We start from the raw sequence: 21,009 nt of genomic DNA, 5'->3' as shown, positions 1-21,009 counted from the left end.
TCTTATTCAAATAGTGCAGTGGGTTCTTAATGTGCAAAGGTGGTGATTCTCCTCTACACGGGGCCTCCATTTAACGTCCTATCCAAGGGACAGAGTGTTTTCCACTGTAACATATCCTGCATCTATGAAATGGGAGAGACGTTTACACACAAAGTGCTGGCTTCAGTCATCCGCCCGGGGTGGACTCGAACCCACGATCTTGAGTGAAGGGATGGAAGGATAGAAGGATAGTGAAGAATGGATGGATGAATGATAGGATAACAGATGGAGGATGAAAGGATGGTATAGTAATGAATGGGGCATGGAATGGTGGAAAGAGTACAGAACGGAAAACGGGAGGATGGATGGATGAAAAATGGTAGGAGAGAGCATAGGAGGATTAAGATATGAAATGATGGATGAAGGGAGGATGAAGAATAGTAGGTTAGATGATGGTAGGGTAGAGGATGAAAGGATGGTTGGATGGAGGATGGAAAGATGGAATGGAAGATGTTTTAAGGATAAAAGGTATGAAGAGCACAGGAAATGGAAGGATGATGGGATAACGAATAGAATAGAAACATGAATGGATTGAAGATACAATCATTTAAAAAAGTAGGAAGGAATGGGTGATGAGATGAGGAATATAATGATAGAAATATTTGGGAAGGTGAATTGCCAATTCGTCTAATGGCATTCTGTCCAACATTTCGTGTAACAAACATTTGTCCAATAACCATTTGGTCCTATCATTACTTCATCTTATCACCATTTCATCTATGACCATTTCGTCTCATAACCAGTTTGGTCTAATATCCATATCATTTTCATTCATTTTGCCCAATTAACACTTCGTCCAATTAGACCAAATGGTATATGGACTAAATGGCTATTGGACCAACTGGTTATTAGACAAAATGGTGATTGGACAAAATAACAATTAGACCATGTGAATAGTGGAAGAACTGATGGTAGACTAAATGATAGTAGACAAGTTGGCAATTGGACGAATTGGCATTAGACGAAGTGGAAATAAACCTTTTAGGAAGGGCAAATCAATAGGTCTTAAAAGGACTGTCCACCAGACAAATAAGTAAATTTGACAGCAAAAAGAGATAATATTCTCTCAATAGATCAACACCATATATAGAGGGGATTAAAGTTGGGAAAATCCAGATACAGGATTGTGTTATAATCTTTGAGCTAATCTTCCACTAACCCTGTACTGAGAATTGATTAATATAAATTTTCTTTGTTCCTGATTCCCCATTTCAAGTACTTTTTCAGGTATGGATAGAAGCGACTTACCTGATCAAATATTTGGAATTATTTACATCTAGTATCTTCGTATTTACTGTGCAAACTGTCTAAAGGTTTAAATTTATGTTCCTGCTTTTTTTTTTGGGGGGGGGGAGGGGGCGGGGTAGTACCGAGCAAGTTGTAGCAGTGAATTAAGAATTATTTACCAAATTATACTTTGTATATGGATTTAATTATCTCTATTTCATTATTTCAAATGATGATAACATATTTTTTGTTCTTTCCCACTCTCTCATTGATATTTAGTTGACATCTGGTCCATAGGCTGTATATTCGGTGAGATGATCAGAGGGCAGGTCATGTTCCCCGGCTCAGATCGTATCCTTTTACCCAAACAAAATGAAAAAAAAAATCACACCAACAAAAGCGACTCCAGACAGATCAAAGTTATTACGTTATTTCATACGGCACACCATCTGTCGGTTTGGAGTCATTTTGTTGATGTGACTGTAAGCATATATAACCTGTCAAATGTGTTCAAAATGTATTCCCTTTTTATGAAATTACAAATACATGATTATGTGATATATTTGTGAACTAAAACATTTATTTCGATTTCCTTCTTTGTATTATGATGTTTATGTAAGGCCTCTGTACCTCTTTAAAATCATCACAATTCGGCTTTGTCGCAATTTTTTTAATCAATAAACCAGTTATCTATCTATCTATTTAAAGCCTTTGATTAAATTATTTTCTTCATCACTTTATTCAATATTCAAAATCAAAAAAAGGAACATAGGTGAATACATAATAAAAAGGAAATAAGCCCAGGTCATGAACGAGTGAATTACATGCAGGGCAACAGAGGTAAATTACAGAAAAAACGAATCACAATATAAACAACATTTGCAAAAAACAATGATAACAAAATACATGTATAGAAGATGAAGTTGTGAGCAGAATAAAAAATGTGAAGGGTTACACATTTCAAAGAAATTTACAAACACATCGTTAAGGCATATGCGAGGAAAATCACAAATTATTTGACAATTAAATATCTCATATCACACCTAGTTCATGTGATATGTCCACAATTCACAAGATTCTTACTCTGATGTTTCGCAAATCTTCGACACTTTGGACAACATCCAAATGATGAGATGACTTGATGGCATGGAAGGTGTCAGCCCTAATTGATTTTATGCAAAAAGGACATAAGTAACCATGAATAAGCCAGTTCCTAGTTCCTTTTTGCGCATGATCAAAAGATTCTGTGCATGATCAGAGGAAGGTCATCTCTACTAAAGTGACATGGGGGTTTAAAATTTAGCGAAATAAGCACCAACTTTGATGTCTTGATTATTCATATATTCATCCACAAAAAACAATGTGTCCACAAATGACTGTTATTTCAGTTTGCCAAGTACATTGTGCAACATGCTATAATATGCATTCAAAATAGAAATGTAACAAATACATGTACCTTCATAAAGTGTTCATTGGTGTGCTATTCTAGTCACCTGGTCTATTCAATTTCTTCATCTTGCTATGTATTAATGGCATACTTACGTAATATCTTGCTTTGAAATCTGCGTATCATAAAGAAAGAAATGAAAGGTCATTTGACCAAAATTGCCCATGAAGTAACTATGAACTGGTCTATTCAATGAGTCTTTATTGTATGCTTTGTAAACAATGTCCTGATTCAATCCTTCAAGTTTTGACTTTTAAACAAACAGGAAATATTTGCAATCTCCATCCCTTTTCAATAATAGATAGGCCTACAGGTATTTTCTCTGCATCATTTCAGTTATGTCAGTGGAGAGAGAGAGAGAGATAATGATAAATGAAATGTTCAATTCAATTCAAAGTTTATTTCAATCAATCAATCATAAAAAATCAGGTATATACAAATTAGATAACGTGGGATTTGGAGCCCCTGGAAGTTTTCATTTACAAAAAACTTGTGGGTGGGGCACCACCATGATACAATTGAATACAAATTAATATAAGACATACATAAATAGAGAACAACACTGGAGCATTGTGGCCCAGTGGATTAGTCTTCGGACTTTGAAACAGAGGGTCGTGGGTTCGAATCCCAGCCATGGCGCAATTTCCTTCAGCAAGAAATTTATCCACATTGTGCTGCACTCGACCCAGGTGAGGTGAATGGGTACCCGGTAGGAAGAAATTCCTCGAATGCTCAAGCGCCCGATCAAGGTAGCCGTGCTAAAGCCGGGGTAATAATAGCAGGGCCCGCTGGGAGAACAGTTTTCGGAACTGAAGTGGCTACCCTGGGTAAATATGCCGCCATTATTATTATTATTAACATATAACATTGAAATACAATTAAAAAAAAGAGAGAAAAAAGAGACAATGGGCTAATATAAGGAATATAAACAAGAAAACTAGAAGTAATAATTATAAATCATAGTGACCTACAGTGTGCTATTGGCAGGAGTTTAAATACTGAGAGAAAAATTCAATGTTCCAACAGTTGTTTCCTTAACCTTGTGGCTGATCAGACATTGACCAATGGAACAAAATTGCCGACCTCCTCGGGACACCAACAGACATGTTCTTAAGCAGACTACAGCCCATGGTCAAGCAGTATGTAGAGAACAGGACAAAGTGTCCAGGATATTCCTTCGAGATGCTGTTCCCTGATGAACTCTTCTATCAGGCAGAAAGTAGTACAGAGAAGACAAAACTATGTGGTGAGTAATCCAGGAACTGCTTGTTCACCAAGTGCTCCACCCCACCTCAGGACAACTACATGTAGGTGGGGTGTATTTCATTTAAGTGTCTTGTCACTAGTTTCCATCCCCCCCAAAAACAAAAAAAAAAATCACTGTTAGCCAATCAATTTTCAGGATTATGATCCTACTGCAAATCTGCAACCGCTATAATGAAGAAGCCGATTGATATTATCGAAAATCATGTTTTCCATCCCACTGCTGCCACCATAATTAAAAAATATATTGATAGTATTTCAAGATCATGCGATCATATTCCACTCCTGCTACTATAGTGAAGAATTAGATGAAGCTATTTTATAAACACTGGTTCCCATCCAATACCAAACACTGCAATGAGGAATAGATTGTTAGTCTTTTAGAATAACAGGATCTTTTTAGTCTTTTAGAATAATAGGATCCCTTTTGTACTGATTTTACCATGAAAAAGAAGATGATTGGTTACGTTTTATAACCAGAGGTTTCCATTCCATTGCTGAAAACAAAACAAAGGAGTATATTGAGAGCATTTAAGGCGACCGCAAACCTTACGATTGGTCTGCTACCCGATTTCAGAATGAAATGTAGTATTTTATGCTAATATTGAGACTTGGAATATCTTACTGTATAATGTTCTACATGTAAATCATCCTACGAATACCTATATTCAAAATGCTATCATCCTTCTTAAAATAAAAGCGAATTTAATATCTAGTTGTAATGACGTCATAGCAGTTGTACGATTGGCTACGATTTGAAACCAATTTGGCCTTTACGCCAAAGTAAAGGCTTGCAATCTTTCATGATGGTGATATTAGTATTCTTTCAATTAATTTTAACCTCAAATAAAATGCTATGTTCCATTCACATATTCAGAAAATGAGCAAAATGTGATTTGTTCCAAAATTGGATCGCGAGCAGTCGTAAGGTGTGCGGTGGCCTTTATTATCACGGGTTCCCATCCCACATCTACCACCACAATGATGAAGTAGGTTACTAGTATTTTAAAATCATAGGTGTCATGCTGATAAATGAAAATGTTGTTAATGACTTTCATATTTCAGTTGCACAAGCGAGAAATTTGCTCTCAAAAATGCTCATCGTGGATCCAGAACAGAGGATATCAGTTGATGAAGCACTCCAACACCCCTACATCAATGTATGGTTTGACCCAGGCGAAGTATATGGAGTAAGTACCAGTTGATAGATGAGAATTCATTTCCCAGGTCCTTTATTGAGTTTAGATTGGATTTTAACTTCATGATGTAAGACCACTAATAGATGGGTTAGAAAAAACATGAACAGGGAAGGTGAAAGAAAAGTAAAAAAAAAAAGATGAATTCATGTATCAGGTGGACAAGTAAATGCAAACTATAAGTTTGTGGTACACTAAAATTATTGAGAAGTAATTTGATTTGCTCTAAATTCAATATAGATTAAGTCAGTTTACTGGATTCAGACAGGCTCTTCCATTATTCATCCCCTATTTCACAAACATGCTGCTTGGAAAAATCCCAAGATAATATTGTCTGAATATTTACTTTTAATAGAAACGTATTTCCCATGAAGAATAATTTTTGTGACCAATTCACTCAACCCTGAATCTTAGTCAAGCTGCCTTTGCCTGAAACTTCCGATTTCCGATTTTGATGAAATTTTCAGTGTTATGCTAGTTTGAATTTTCTCGATTTATTCAAATCAACATTTTGTTGGGGTGGACTTGACCTTTAATGAGGTGACAGACCTACAATTTACATAAAGCATACCCAGAACAGCTGAAATAAGTTACTTTGCTGAAGAGAACAGTAATTTTTCCAGGTACATGTAGTATAATTTTTGGCAAATCATCCTGGTTACGTAATGAGGCATGATCTGAAACATCACGTGATTAAAGATGTTAGTAAAAGATTCGGTTTCTGTTTCTGTTTGTGAAATGAGGGGATGAATTGTGGGCGTAGATTTGACTGCACTTAGATAAGAATCCACCAAGTTTTGAAAAAGTGTTACAGCTTGTTGCCATGCCTCATCTTAACCTTATATGTTGTCTCTTTTAGCCCCCTCCAATTCCCTATGACCATTCGATAGATGAGAGGGATCACAGTTTAGAAGAATGGAAAGGTAAGAGCTAAAAACTCTTTCATAAACTAACCAAAAACTACTAAAACCCCTCTAAAAAAAATCTCTAAGTATTCCTATCCCTCTTATTAGTATATTACCACTGTTAATGTTGCCATTGAAAAACCTAACTTATCTTTTTTTAAATTAATGATACCCCGCAATCACCGTTCTATGTTTATTCCCTCCTGTATTTAACAAACCCCACGATGGTCATTCTAAAGACGAGAGAGAGCGTTCGTTAGATGATTGGAAAGGTAAGAGCCAGTATTTAAGGGCAAGTTCACCTTGATGCAATAGTTGGGGTTCTTTTTGACTCAGAGAAATATTGGAGAAATCTGTCAATGAAAGTTTGGTGAAAATCAGTTAAAACATAACATGATTAGGATTTGTTCATAAATTTATTTATTTATTGAGGTTTTTTTTTTCTAAATGGGTCCTAAAAGGGTTCACTGTTCAACAAATGTAAATACAATTCGGCAAAGAACAAACATTTGATAGAAAATGTTTTTTCATAGGTTATATTGGCAGGCTGCTCTCGCCTATGCTTATATGATTCATGATGAATTGATAGACGTTTCATGAACGGATTTTTGATTGAATAGTATGTGGTGTTTCATAAAGCTGATTTTAAGTTATGCATGATTTTCCTCACTACTTCTTAAGATTTAAGTATCACTTAGAGTCGCACTTTAATTCCGAGTTTTGTACGATATGGATTTTGTACAAAATTGTTCAGAACGTGTCGTGAGGATGAGCACTATTGCATATCTCTCAATAAAATTGCGCGTTGCATATCATTGAAGTGTCGGCATTTAAGTGCGATGTAAGTCATACTCAAATCTTTGTGAAACACCCCCAGGTATATGACTGGTAGCCTGATTTTGTGCCAAATGAGGCCCTTAATAATTTTAATTCTCATTAGCTGGAGTGGAAATTTTTATTTTTGTAGATTGAGAGTCTTCTTAAAAGGTATTTGATTGAAAAGTATATAATTTATCAAATTTTGCAGGGTTATAGCAAATTCACTCTTTTGTTTAAACGGAAGAAAAAAAATAGGGTGTTTTATTTAGCACAAGAACAGGTCAACAGGGTGTTTCACAAAGATTTAAGTTTGACTTAAGTCGTACTTAAATACCAAGTTGCGTACGGTATAAAAGGCTTGACCACATTGGTAAGATCGTGTCATGATGATGCGCACTACTGCATATCTATCAATAAGATCGCGTGTTGCATATCATGTACGCGTCAACATTTATGTGCGACTTAAGTCATACTTCAATCTTTGTGAAACACCCCCAGATGTGTGAGGTCGGGTTTCACTTACGAATAGCCCAATGAAACTCCACCCTGAGTGCAGTTATGAATGCACAAGTGAATACTTTTTTTTTCTGGAAAAACAGATATTTATTGAATTCTTAATGGAAGTCATTGTGCAGCATTGATATAACATCACCTGCCTTCCCTCTGAAAAAAAATCATTACTTTGTCATTTTTTGATTAATTTTGATCAAACTTTCATTGTTATATGTCTCTCATTAATCTGATTTCAATAGAACCAGCTTGAAATCAGGGTGAACTTCTGGTTTAAACCCCATTTATGACTAGAATTTCAAACATACTCCTCTAAATACTGTCTTGTGCTCATACCCTGTAGGTTAGTGTGTTTTACTGTTGATGTTGTCGTCGTCGTCATTGAAAATGCCAGATATACTGTTTCGAGAGTTGTGTGCCCAATTGTATTTGAATAACTTCAGTGTGTTTTTATTGTGTATTCTCCATTCTGGTAAAACTGAAATAATACATTCAATATGATAAAGTGGTGGAATCAAAGAAGCAAAGATACAGTTTGTGACAAATTAGAAGAAAAGACAATCTTTAACATTTGGATTATTGTGTTTAATCTGCATGAGAATATAATTATGTTATAATGAAGCAAAAGATGATTTTTTCTTGCCTGCATAGCAGAGCAAGACTATAGGCACCTCTGCCAGCGGTTGCATCAACATTAAAATCTTTTTGAAATGTCATCATAACTTTGAAAGTATGTGGATCTACATGTACATGCAGTTCATGAAACTGGGGTATAAAAGTAATCAGCTGAACATCCTGCCTGAGTTTCAGGTTACACGACCAAGGTCAAAGGTCATTTATGGTTAATGAACTATATTATTACTTCAAAAAAGAATAGCTAGAATAATGATGTTCAACCATCATACTTACCACTCTGCTCCTTTATTTTATGATCGAAATATTCTCTATATAAAAAAAAATACCAATATGTGATAGGAGTATTTATGCATGATTTAATTAATAATCGGTTGTCGCATAGTTTTATTGATTATTTTTCATTTATAGACCATCCTTACAATACGAGAAATAGAGAAAAGCGAAATGTTAAAGGTATTGTTTAACTTTGTGAGCAGCCGATTTAAAAAATTCTCAAACCAAGATGAAACATGTGTACAGGAGCATGTATTAGAACTAATAAACCCTGAAAACAACCATTATTGAGAATGAAAAGCTAAAACTACAATGCAAACCCCGATTATCTAAATAGGCGTCTTATAGACGCCTAAATAGTACACATAAGTGTATGGGATGAAATTCAGATGGTGTTTCCGGTCACTTTATATTTCAATTTTTGAAGCACTAAATAATGATTTTCGAACGCAATTTTTTCTGGGCTTCATTTTTGTAACATATCACAGACACAGGTGACAAGTGTGACCTTCAAGCTCAGATTTTTTAAAAGTCAAACCAATGTTAACCAATCACTTTAAACTTGACAAAAATAATACCAATCTGAGAAAACAAGCAATTTCATTTTCTGGCCCTACTCGATGGAATCATCTGCCAAGAAATATTAGAAACACCCCCAGTCGCAAGATATTTAGCAGATTTGGTATGGTAAATACTGCCCCAAAACAAATTATTCTGTATAAAGATTTAGTGAATAGATAAGATATTTTTTCTTGTAAATAGTGTAAATATGTTCACTCAAAATGATCTCAGCTTTCTGCTACAGTAATAAGTAGAAAAGTACTGAATTTGATGTACAATATTGAGATTTAGTTAAAATTATTGTTTAAACTATTGTTTAAACTATGCTTATGACATTATTTGGGGCTGACATTGATTAGCATCTTGCTATTATGTTAGCTCCAATTACCAAATGTTTTTTTTATATGTGATGTACTATTCCATGTAATTGTACCTGACAGAGATATTTGGTAATAAATTCAATTCAATTCAATCACGTTGGGGGTATTTGTTGGAATGCCATCATAACTTGGAATTAGAAAGTATATGGATCTTGTTCATGAAACTTGGGCATAACAAATCAAGTGTCACTGATTTTCTTTCATAGGGTTCAGATCACATGATCAAGGGCAAATGTCATGTATGGTCAATGAACTTATTATTTCATTATCATATGAATGGTGTGTTTTATTATTATTATAGGTTTTCCCGTCCAATTTCATCAGAGTTGCAATTAAATTAATGAAAGGACGTTCAAATTCGAAATATTTCGTCCACCCTCTGCACACATAGTTCATTTTCATTCATTTAGCATTTAATTCCGTTCTATATCATTCCTTTGAATTTTGTAGAAATTCAATTCAGAGAGAAACTCGTTTAAATTAATGGCCCTAAGGTGTCATTTAATTTCGCGACGACGAGCTGATCGTTTAATTTCGCCTGAAACACCATTTTCAATTTCATTTATCAGAACACATATTTGCACTTTAAACTTCCAAATTCTGATAATGTTTCTGTATTTATTTATTTTTTTCAAACTTTACCCTATATTTCTATTTTTGCGGATCTTTTCAGTTAGAATCATTTTATTCCATTATGTTTGATAAAGACGTAATTCATGTAACACTTATAGGATATGGTTGTAAACGCTTATTCTTTTAGTGATTGATGAGTGGGTGCAGGGGCGGATCCAGGATTTCCCAAAAGGGGGGCACATTTTCCGGAGGAATTTGACGAGTAAAAAAAAGAAGGTTGTTAACCAAAGAATAAGGGTATTTCGTCCACGAAAAAAAAATAATTGTGCCTCTAAAAGGGGGGGGGGGCACGAGTCGGCTGTGCCCTCCCCCTGGATCCGCCATTGAGTGTGTCGATGACCTAGTATGCCAATGGTAGGTATTTTTTCTTCATCATCTTGTTCTTTTTTATTTTACATAATTGTATATAATTTAAATCGTTTTGGGGAAGGGATGGGTATCATGGAATTGACCACAGTCTATACATAGTTATGAAAGTGGAACAAAAACGAGTTGTTGTTCCGATGATGGTCTGTCAGATGTAAAATTCAGTAAAATTTTTAACATCCAATTTAGGGGTAAAACCCATTTCCATAATTATTCAAAAGAAGTAAAAAAACAACGAAAAACACTGTCCATATCTTGTAAGTGATTGCATATTAATGATTTTGAATTCCTAAACGTTCGCAAGGAAGGTACCGGTGAGAATTTGAAAACACTACTCAGCTATTTTAATTTGATCGTTCTTTATAAATGTTTAAATGAAATAACTATGAAATCGCGTGCCAGTAGAATTAAATTAAATTAAGTATTTGGCTATTTAAATGCTGATCTCATAGGTCATTCAAATTAGTTGCAAATTGAATTATTACATCATTAAATCGGTTGAAATTTTGACGAAATTGGACGGGAAAACCTATATTATTATTATTATCATTATCATTATTCACCTTAGTTGTTTTCAAAGTCAGCACTCAGCAATTTATTGTGCTATCGCTGATATTTCGCTGGAGATAATCGACTAACATTGAAATCAAATATCGACCAGCACTCGTCCCTAGTTTGCCAATGCAAAACATCATCACGTAGCAGGGCATATCCATAAAGTATGAACATCCGACTCCCCCTATATGTGGGGCCTTCCTGAAATTATTTCTCCATGAAAAATATCATATGAAAAGTTTTGATACACTCACTATATCAAAGCTTGTTATGCCAGTAGTTGCAGTAAATACTGATTTCATGAGAAAGTCTGCAAAACCAGGCTTAATTGCCAGTATATCGAGGATCTAGATCTGGTACAGTTACATAAACTGAACTTTGTGAAATCTTGAAATCTACGCTGAAAAATGTTCCCACTGAAGATCACCAACACAGATAGGCACACTTGGGACAGTGTATTATTATTGCTGGAATAAAGACCCGACGGAAGTGACCGAATCTGCGCTTATTTTGCTTATTTCTCAGCAATTACACAATTTCTTCCAGAATCCTTTGGCACATATTTTTTATTCATACAAACAGACACTTGGGTGGTCATTATGTTAGATTCTGTAAAAAGCTCATTTTGAGATTGTTACCAGAACTGGGATTTATCTTTAAATGAAGTAAAAACAAATGGAGAGGAATGGGGTGAGATGCACAAAAAAGTCAATGATTTTATGATACTACCCAGAAGTTTACCATGAAGCTAGCCACATATTATGACTGGTCTCTGTGATCCTGATTATAATGATAATTATAAATAATAATATGTCCATTTATATAGCGCAGTTACTATGTGCATAAATACTCAACTGCGCTCTGATACTTGGTATCATATTATTACCCCAGCTGTAGCTGAGCCGCCATAATAAAAGGCGCTAAAGCGTTCCAAGGAATAAATCCTACCGGGTACCCGTTCACCTCACCTGGGTCGAGTGCGGCACAATGTGGATAAATTTCTTGCCGAAGGAAATTACGCCATGGCTGGGATTCGAAACCCAAAGTCCGAAGACTAATCCACTGGGCCACAACGCTCCGAAAAAAATCATATTTTCTGAAGCCATTCAAAGCAGCATTATAAATGGCATATTCCATATTTTTTTAGAGAGATGTTTTATTTCAGAATAACCTAGCAAATATTAATATAAAAAAATTGTGGTTAGTTGCAAGCCTTTATGTAGGAGTTACTTCCAAATGACTTAAAATTGTATCCATTCATACGATTGCTTTGAAGTTGTGATATTAAAGGAATTATATATGACATCATTCTTGTATCAAAGAGAATTAGCAAAAATTTCAACTTGATCATTTATAGGACATTTCAAAACTTCATTTCAGATCATAGCATGGGATGTTTCATCGTTTACATCCATCAACATTGCAACATTTCATTCCTAAATCAGGTTGCAGCCCAATCGAAGGTTGTGCGCTTGCCTATTTGTATGGATTCAACTTCCACCAAGAGGATTTTATTTTGGATAACTTTCTGTTTTTCTTGTTGTACAGAGCTGATGTTCAAAGAAGTGATGAATGCGATGTACCAGTCAAACTCCATCATGCTCGATCCTGTTAGCGATATGATGTCAAAAGAAAATGGACATGATGAGCACCATCCAGGTTAGTAGCACCTTTTATTTTTGTTGCCTTGCAAATCGGCAAGCGTCCAACTTGCATGGCTACTAGTGGGTAGATTGCTTTCTAGTCTATTGATAAAATCATCCTTCACAGCAGAATTCTTGTGCATGTTCACCTTTTATATTGTAAATACAATTTATGACTTGTAACCCAGTAAATAAGATGGCATTGATTGACCTAATAAGTCAGAAAAAAATCTTGGAACTAGCAGGATTTGAACCTCTCATCTTCTGATTTCTGATCAGCAACACTACCACCAGGCCATCTCTGGTCCATGGCAATGAAAAAAAGAACAAAGCCCTCAATTACGTTGGTTTTTAAACTGACTTGCATTCTTATATTCATCCACCATGGTCAATGAAGTGGAATGTTGTTAAAGGCTTTCTGGGGAGGTTTCATTATAGTGTAAATATTTATAATTAATGGCTTTCAACCTTGTAAATTTTTTTTACTTTATATCAGATCGATCAATGTGTTATTATTTACTGGGTTGAAAGCCATAAATTGTATGATGAAGCTTCCCCAGCAAGCCTTTAACATTCCACGTTTGCCCTTGTTTTGCCGTTGGTTATAAACTGTGACAGTTTGTTGAAAGGAGCTGATACAGATGTCACAAAGTAGGCACATGTAGCATCATTTTGCAAGTGAAGGGAAGAGGGAGCCAAAGTTAACACACTGTATTTTCTGTTATTCCCTTAAATCAAAAAATTGTTGCAGAATTACTTTTAAAAATCAATAGATTATGCATCGCCTATCTGCTGCAGCATAAATTACTGTACTACAGTTACACGCACCTAATTTTTTCCTGTGTGCGTGAAATTGAAAAGGTAACGAATATAATATTCACACGGGGGCCGGGCCACTTCCATTGATGAGTGGATACCATACGCGACCATGGGGTCTCAAGAAGCACCCTAAACACATATTTTCCATATTCTGAAAATGCACCCCTTAACAAGTATTGGCATGTGTAACCCTACCTTTAACAAGTATTGAAAACAAAACGATGATCTTGGGAAATATTCCCTGAATTGAACCCCTAAACAAGTACAGCGATATTTTGATTATGTCACGGACGTCTGTTGTCTGTTTTACCTTTAGCTGCATCATTGGGTGTAGAACGGCCCCACCTCCTACACCTCGCAAAAAAATCGTACTCTAAACACGTATTGTTGACTGTTGGGGCAAAAAGTACATCCTTAATAAAACATTTTAGTCTTTATTTTTTTATATCCTTGCAAATTTGACCCTAAACACGTAGCTTTTTTAGCGAAAAGTAGATGCCCTTTTTTCATTATTTTAGTGTTTTTGACACCCTTATTACGTTCTTGAAAAAAATATCCTTTTTACGTGTGTTTTGCGCATGGTGTCCACTCATCAATGTAAGTGCACCCCCCCCCCGGGAACATTCAGCAGACCAAGCCAACCTGGCTTTGAAAGCAATTTAGAAGTACACTTTCAATCAAGTTGTCATAACACTTGAGCATAATCAACGTGTGAATCCCCTGGAAGATGTGACAGTTTGCTAAACTCATATTAGATCAGGGGGATGTTTCACAAAGATTTAAGTATGACTTAAGTTGCACTTAAATGCTTATGCGTACATGATATGCAACGCGCGATCTTATTGATAGATACGCATTTGTGCGCGTCCTTATGACACGATCTGACCAGTGCGGTCAAGCCTTTCATACCGTACACAACTCGGTATTTAAGTGCGACTCTAAGTCATACTTAAATCTTTGTGAAACACTCCCCTGCTTTGCTTTAGTGCCTATTTTGTGTGGGGAATGCATGGTTTTTAGAAATTACGATAGGCAAAATTTGCCATGTCCCCCTTCAAAAAAGTCACTTTCACCAAATCTAGAAACTGACTTTAAAAGTCTTAATCATTATTTTGACCACAGACTGTGTGCTACAGCAGCTCATATGAACAGGGAAAATGTGTTGTACTTGTACTGGTGATTTAGTTAGGGAATTTAATGAACTGTGGCTCACTTTGATTCCGTCTGTCTTCTCTGTTCTTTTTATGATTGTTTCACTTTTTTCGCATCTCTTCCATTCTCTTCACAGATCACAGACAAGGCAGGAATTCATCAAGTAGTAGAGGCTACCTCAAAGGCCACGCCCACTGCGAGCAGGGGGAGGAGCTTCAAGGAGCTGCATCGGCAGCAGGGCCCGCCCCCATGGCTGCCGCAGCAGCAACAGCAGCGACAGGAGCCGTCTCAAAGAGGTAGCCAGGAATGACCTCACTAACCTTTGACCTGGGACCGAAGCCATTGCCGCAACCCCTTCATGTTGTTACTCTCACAAACCGTCTGTCGTTGCGTTGGCTGTCTCTCTGTGGGAGCACAGCTGTGCGATCACAGATCGTTGATTACTTCGTTTTGATTCTCAAATATTCCTGCCTTCTCCTCAGTTGTAGCATACCTGTAATTCTTGGTGGATATATTGCAATCTTGATAATGCCAGCCTATTATGGAATTATCAGATGTGTGTGTTTCTAAGGTTGCTCTTTGCACTTCTTTTGATAATATCACTAGTTGTACCCAGTCATTCATAAAAAAAAGAGAATGTTCCAGATCAAACGCAGGTTAAGTCGTGTGACAAGTGGTGCCTGTAATATCAGGATACATAACAGATACTTAGTTTGAGCGCTTTTAAAGTTCACTATTCACAGACAGAAGCATGAGCTTGGCCTTACCGAAGGCTAATGACACTTGCCAAATCTTTCATTTGGTCTCTTTGATATTTAGAAATTTCAATCATGTGTCACACAAATTATGGATTATATCCATTCTTCTGAGTTGGTTAATCAAAACCTTATGTTATGCATCTAGTCCTTATTGTTGTAGGTTCCTCTCTTTGCTTACGAAGAGGCATAAACTTGCTGTTACTGCTGTGAGTTGAGCTAGAGTTTAAATCTTCACTTATTAGAATGTAAACAAGCAGGGTTGTTGTCTTTTATTTAGTAGCACAATGTAATATCTCACATTGGGATAAATACAGGATATATTTCATTGTCTGCCATGAATGAGTTGACTGAAATTTATTAACTTAGCACTGAAAGAATCTGAGGTGCCTTGAATACAACAACATGAGGGGTTGGTTGGTGGCAGAAGGTCGTAGGTAAAGTTAGTCACTTTAAGGTACAACAGCATGGTCTCCACGATGTCCTTAACACCTTTATGTTTTTTTCTTATTTTCATTGCTACAAAGTCGTTTGGATCCATTGCTACTTTTGCAAGAGTAGCATCTATGTTTACAAAATCATGTACTAATGAAAAACGAAGAAATTGGGAGAGATGTATATCCCTCCCTTGTTATAAAAATTGCTGTTCTAAAGTTGTATGTATACAAGAGAAGTAATAACTATTATTATCTTATAAGAATAAAAATAACTAGAAAGCTTTGTACATATTGTTGATAGAGAAAACGAGTCAGGAGCTCTGTGTGCATAAAGTCTTCGATAGTGAGTCAAAACTGCTAAACTGCCGGATGGAGAGAAAAAAATATTGCCAAGGGGCTTGTTGTTGCAAAGTGTGTCAGCGTAACAGGTTCTGTATTGCTCTATAATTTTAAGTTATGCATTACTGTTGTCATGGAAAGAGCGAAGCAAGCTGGTAGAAATCATGCTGTACTTGTTTATAATATGTCCAGTTGTGCCCCCCCTTTTTTTTTTATAGTGTTTATGTCTGAAAATTGTTCCTGTGTAGTGCATTGAATGCACTATGGAGTTGAATGTCTTAAATTATGACAATTTCGATTTTTGTAATGAAGCTGTTGGCGAAATCGGATGATGAAAGATATTATACATGTATTTGTCAAGAAATTCAGTTCAAATAAGTCAAGATTTCAAAATACAGATTGGATAAATGGATAATTTCCAATAGTGCAAAAGCAAAATGAAATTTCATCATCCAGAAATGGTCAAAATACCCTCTATTGCCATGACGATTTTTTCTCAAAATATTCCTCATGCATGGTTTGGCTACAGCTGGCTTGTAGGAATAGGGCCAAGCATTTTAGATTCTCTCCGAGTGCTTGCGTTCGGGTTGTGCATTCGCACGATGCAACCATCAAAGGGGAAATACATTTGTACTAAAAATTTTTGTCTAGGTTGTATATATATAAATATATATATCTGTTTTATGTGAATGTCCTTTCATTCTGCGTGATGTCATGAAACTGTTCGCACTTTTCCTTGTTTCCCTGCTGCCAAGTTTCATGTGAACAACCCCTTTCCCCATAGCATTCCAGGTTAGTAGCCACTCAAGCCTGCTATGACACTGCTTGAAAAACGTCTGTTTAGCGATATGTAAACAAGACATCTTTGTACCTCAATTTTGAGTTATCGATGTGGTGCCTTGATAAGCATACAGCAAAAAATAATTTATTCACTTGTCGTTTGTGCACTTAATCTGGGAGACAAAATGCCCCAAATGCTTCTTTGCATTACGATATTACAACCTAAGAAAATTGTTTAGTTTTTTCCAAAGATTTATTTGGTAATTCTGTCATGATATCACACTTGCTTTTATTTATTCTACTACCTTATGCATTCTTAAAAAAAATGTCAACAATTTGTTTAAAAAAAAAAGGAAACTTAATAATGGTAGTGCAAAAACTTATCACTGCAAAACATATATCATTCTTGTTTGCCTTTCATTATAAATTTTTTGGCAGGCACTATGTGTTCTTTAAGTTCAAGCCATGTTTTGTTGTCATTGCAATGCTCTTAATATTCCAAAGTTTGCTAATTCAAAGTGAATTTGTTTTTTTTTGGATAAAAATCAGAATTTAAAACTATGGCAGCAGCTTCTCAATATGATTGATCATTCAAATATCAACTTCTCTTCGCCTCGTTCATTCTCTTCCAAAGTTTATCATTTTAACGAGTCAATGCCTGGATTGTGTGTGTGTAACTCTTGTTCGAGAAAATCTTGGCAGCATGGTTTCAAATAAAAGATGGAACAAACTTCTGAGATTATCCCCTTGAGTTTAGCTTTTTAAATTCATATACAGATTTCCTAATGGAAACGTGAAAGAAAAAAAAATTATCTATGAATATTCTGTACAAATTTATCTCAAGTGTGAATAGGTTTTGTGTATGTATAAACAGATTTTTGCCTCACATATTTGGCAAGAAATTTGCTTTGAGGTTTGAAAAGGAAGAAAAATTAACAAAAAATATAAGAGGTGTGTTGCTCCATATCTACGTATTCTGTATAATTTCTATAGAGTGTTAAGATTTTAGGAATCTCAGTACATAGAAAAATTAATGAAAGTATGATGATTATTATGATGATGATAGTGGTAAAATTGTGAATATTTCAACCTACAGAAAATTGAAGAAAAAAAAATCAAACTGTTTTTTGTGAATGTGAAAAAAAATGAAATGCAGAGAGGCGCTCCATTGTTTGAATGAAAGCCTCAATTTATTTTTATTTCTTGTTTTGAAATTTTGAAAAAAATAGATGCCTTTTTCTTGTTTGCATTTGGAGATGAAGCAAGAATATTTGCTTCTTTGGATGTCATAATGCCGTTAAAACATTAACATTTATTTAGATTTATGAATAGAATTCCATGGATCCGTGAAAGTGGAGTTTATTGATTGATGCACACATTTTATATTTTCTGAGACACCATTTTTTTTAGACATATTCTTGCTCCATCTCCAACCATTTTATTCAATTGTACTTAATTTGATATCTTTAATACTCTCTCTCTCATTCTTTTATTCTGTCTATTTCCTTCTAACTTAACTCTTTGTTTTTTCTCTTTCTTTCAAAGATCTATGACTTTATAACATTCTTTATTGCTCAATATATGTTTCCTCTACATTTTGTTGTTATTTTCCAAGGTTTTATTTTCCTTGTAAAAGTTAAGTCTTTAATCATGTAAAAAGAAACCAGATTTTTTCTCCATAATTTATTGGTCGTATGTGAAATACTGTTTACGTGGTGTCCCTCATACTGTTCAAATAAAAATTCAGTTACAAGAACTAACAAGCTCACTTTGCACTTTTTAATACTTCATACCTAAATAAGATATGAGCATGAGTGTATACTTATTCATTTTTGTCTCGCCTGCACAGCAGAGTGAGACTATATGTGCCACTTTTCCGACGGCGGCGGCGTCTACATCAAATCAGGTTAAGTTTTTGAAATGACATCATAACTTAGAAAGTATATGGACTTAGTTCATTAAACTTGGATATAAGGGTAATAAAATATTACTGAATATTCTGCTTTGGTTTAGGTCACATGACCAAGGTCAAAGGTCATTTAGGGTCAATGAACTTGGACCATGTTGGGGGAATCAATATTGAAATCTTAACCTAAGGTTAAGTTTTTGACATCATAACTTAGAAAGTATATGGACCTAGCTCATGAAACCTTCACATAAGGGTAATGAAGTATTACTGAACATCCTGCCCAAGTTTCTGGTCACATGACTGAGGTTAAAGGTCATTTAGGGTGAATGAATGGGCATGCCAGGGGCATTGGTTGAATTTCCATCATAAGTTTATGGATCTAGTTCTTAAGATTTGGACATAAGAATAATTATGTATGACTGAAAATCCTGTGCGAGTTTCAGGTCACATGACCAAGGTCGAAGGCCATTTAGGGTTGATGAACTATGGCCATGTTTGGCAATTGTTGAATTGCCATCATAACTTTATAAGTTTATGGATATAGTTAAAGGACAAGTCCACCCCAGTAAAAAGTTGATTTGAATCAATAGAGAAAAATCTAGCAAGCATAACACTGACAATTTCTTCAAAATCGGATGTAAAATAAGAAAGTTAAGACATTTTAAAGTTTCGCTTATTTTTTACTCTGAAAGTTTCATCAAAATCGGACGTAAAATAAAAAAGTTATGACATTTTGAAATTTCGCTTAATTTCACAAAGCAGTTATATGCACATCCTGGTCGGTGTGCAAATGAGCAGACTGATGACGTCTCCCACTTACTATTTCTTTTGTACTTAATAATATGAAATGTGAAAACTTCTAATTTTCTCCTCATTGTCATGTGAAACAAAATTTTTATTCCTCCTTCAACCTGTCGAATTACCATTATCTTAAAAGTTTATGGTTAAGTCAAGTTGGTCCTTATTGTCAGATGTAAAAATTGAAATATTGTGTATTTCAAACAATAAAAAACAAAAGAAATAGTGAGTAAGGGACATCGTCGACTCTTTCATTAGCATATCATCGACTCTTTCATTAGCATATCACCGAGTTGTACAAAACCGTTTTGTGAAAAATAAGCGAAACTTTAAAATGTCATAACTTTCATATTTTACATCCGATTTTGATGAAGTCTTTATTGTTATGCTTGATTGATTTTTCTCTATCGATTCAAACCAACACTTTTCTGGGGTGGACTTGACCTTACAATGACAATTTATTGTATCGTTTACATGTATGTAACAGGGCTCGGGCATTTGATTGTACATGTATTTGTTACGATTACTAAAGTATGAAAAGTTGATTGAGTGGCCAAGTTAGTATGAGTTGGTGGATGAGTGAGCTAATCGGCATTTATTCGAATAATTATTGAGTGGATTGTGTAGATGTATGAGGGTGTGTCGGTGAGTGTCTGGTTAAATGAGTGGATGGATGCAGGGCAGTGGCGTACCTAGGATTTTCCACCGTCCGCCAAAAATTTTGACAAGCCAATAAGAAAGAAAGAAAAAAAAAGGTCTTCAATCAGAAATAAAGGATTTCGTACCAGAAGAAAAATTGACAAGCAAGAAAAAAAGAAAGAAAAAGGCCTTTGAGCTCGCCAGGGGGGGGGGGCAATAAAGGTCTTCAAACTCGTCAGGGGGCAAAAAAGAAAAGGTCTTTCAAGTTCGTCAGGGGGGGGCAGGGATACGTCCTTTCCATGGGTTGTGGCTTGTCAGGGGGGGCAGACTGCTCCCCCCGTAGGTACGCTAATGATGCAGGGGCCGCGGAAGTGGGGGGGGGGGGGCTTCAGCCTCCCCACTTTTTTTTCAAAAACCGTGTATAAAAACGTGGCCCCTGGGATGTATGATTGAATGAATGATCAGCTCCGGGGTTCAGCTATAATATTTTACTGCGCATGCGTGCCTCAAAATAACTTCGGTAAAGAAAAAAAAATCCCCTTCGGATCTTGTAACATTATCTATGAATTTTATTATCTAGAAACATTCGTATGATAAATTTGGGTGTATGGCTCAGTAGACATCCTACTTATGATCAGAAGGTCTTGGGTTCGATCCCAATGCCTCCATCTTTTTCAAAGAGTGGTTGCCAGACAGTAAGGGGGAGGGGGTGTTGAAAATTGGTAGAGTAAGAGGGGCACCAAAAATAGTTTTCTTGGACAACTCCCCTCCCCACACCCATACTCTCCATTCCCCATCCATGTCATGCCTAGTCTGCAGGCACAGACCCTGATTGAAACTTTGATCAACAAGTGTGCCTCCACGCAAAGACTAGCAAATATACAACTTGCCTGAGCGAGAGAGCCTTCAGTACACAAGGCAAGAGTAG

At 35.7% G+C, this 21,009-nt stretch overlaps 1 protein-coding gene across 2 annotated transcripts in view; it reads left to right on the top strand.

Annotated features, from left to right (window-relative positions):
* The window catches only part of LOC121431807 (stress-activated protein kinase JNK-like), a 64,214-nt gene extending 45,723 nt beyond the window's left edge, over positions 1-18,491 (top strand). The window contains exons 8-14 of one of the 2 annotated variants that reach the window (XM_041629521.1): positions 1,546-1,617; positions 3,768-3,959; positions 5,042-5,166; positions 6,032-6,095; positions 6,317-6,349; positions 12,359-12,469; positions 14,561-18,491. In XM_041629521.1, the coding sequence (XP_041485455.1) occupies positions 1,546-1,617; positions 3,768-3,959; positions 5,042-5,166; positions 6,032-6,095; positions 6,317-6,349; positions 12,359-12,469; positions 14,561-14,724 (761 nt within the window). In that variant the 3' untranslated portion in view covers positions 14,725-18,491. The remainder of the gene's footprint in view (positions 1-1,545; positions 1,618-3,767; positions 3,960-5,041; positions 5,167-6,031; positions 6,096-6,316; positions 6,350-12,358; positions 12,470-14,560) is intronic. The other variant, XM_041629522.1, reaches the window with a different exon arrangement.
* The last annotated feature ends 2,518 nt before the right edge of the window (positions 18,492-21,009 follow it).

The sequence above is a fragment of the Lytechinus variegatus genome, chromosome 18 (genome assembly GCF_018143015.1).
Source record: "Lytechinus variegatus isolate NC3 chromosome 18, Lvar_3.0, whole genome shotgun sequence".
Classification (NCBI taxonomy): domain Eukaryota; kingdom Metazoa; phylum Echinodermata; class Echinoidea; order Temnopleuroida; family Toxopneustidae; genus Lytechinus; species Lytechinus variegatus.
This window is presented reverse-complemented; position numbering and strand designations above follow the sequence as displayed.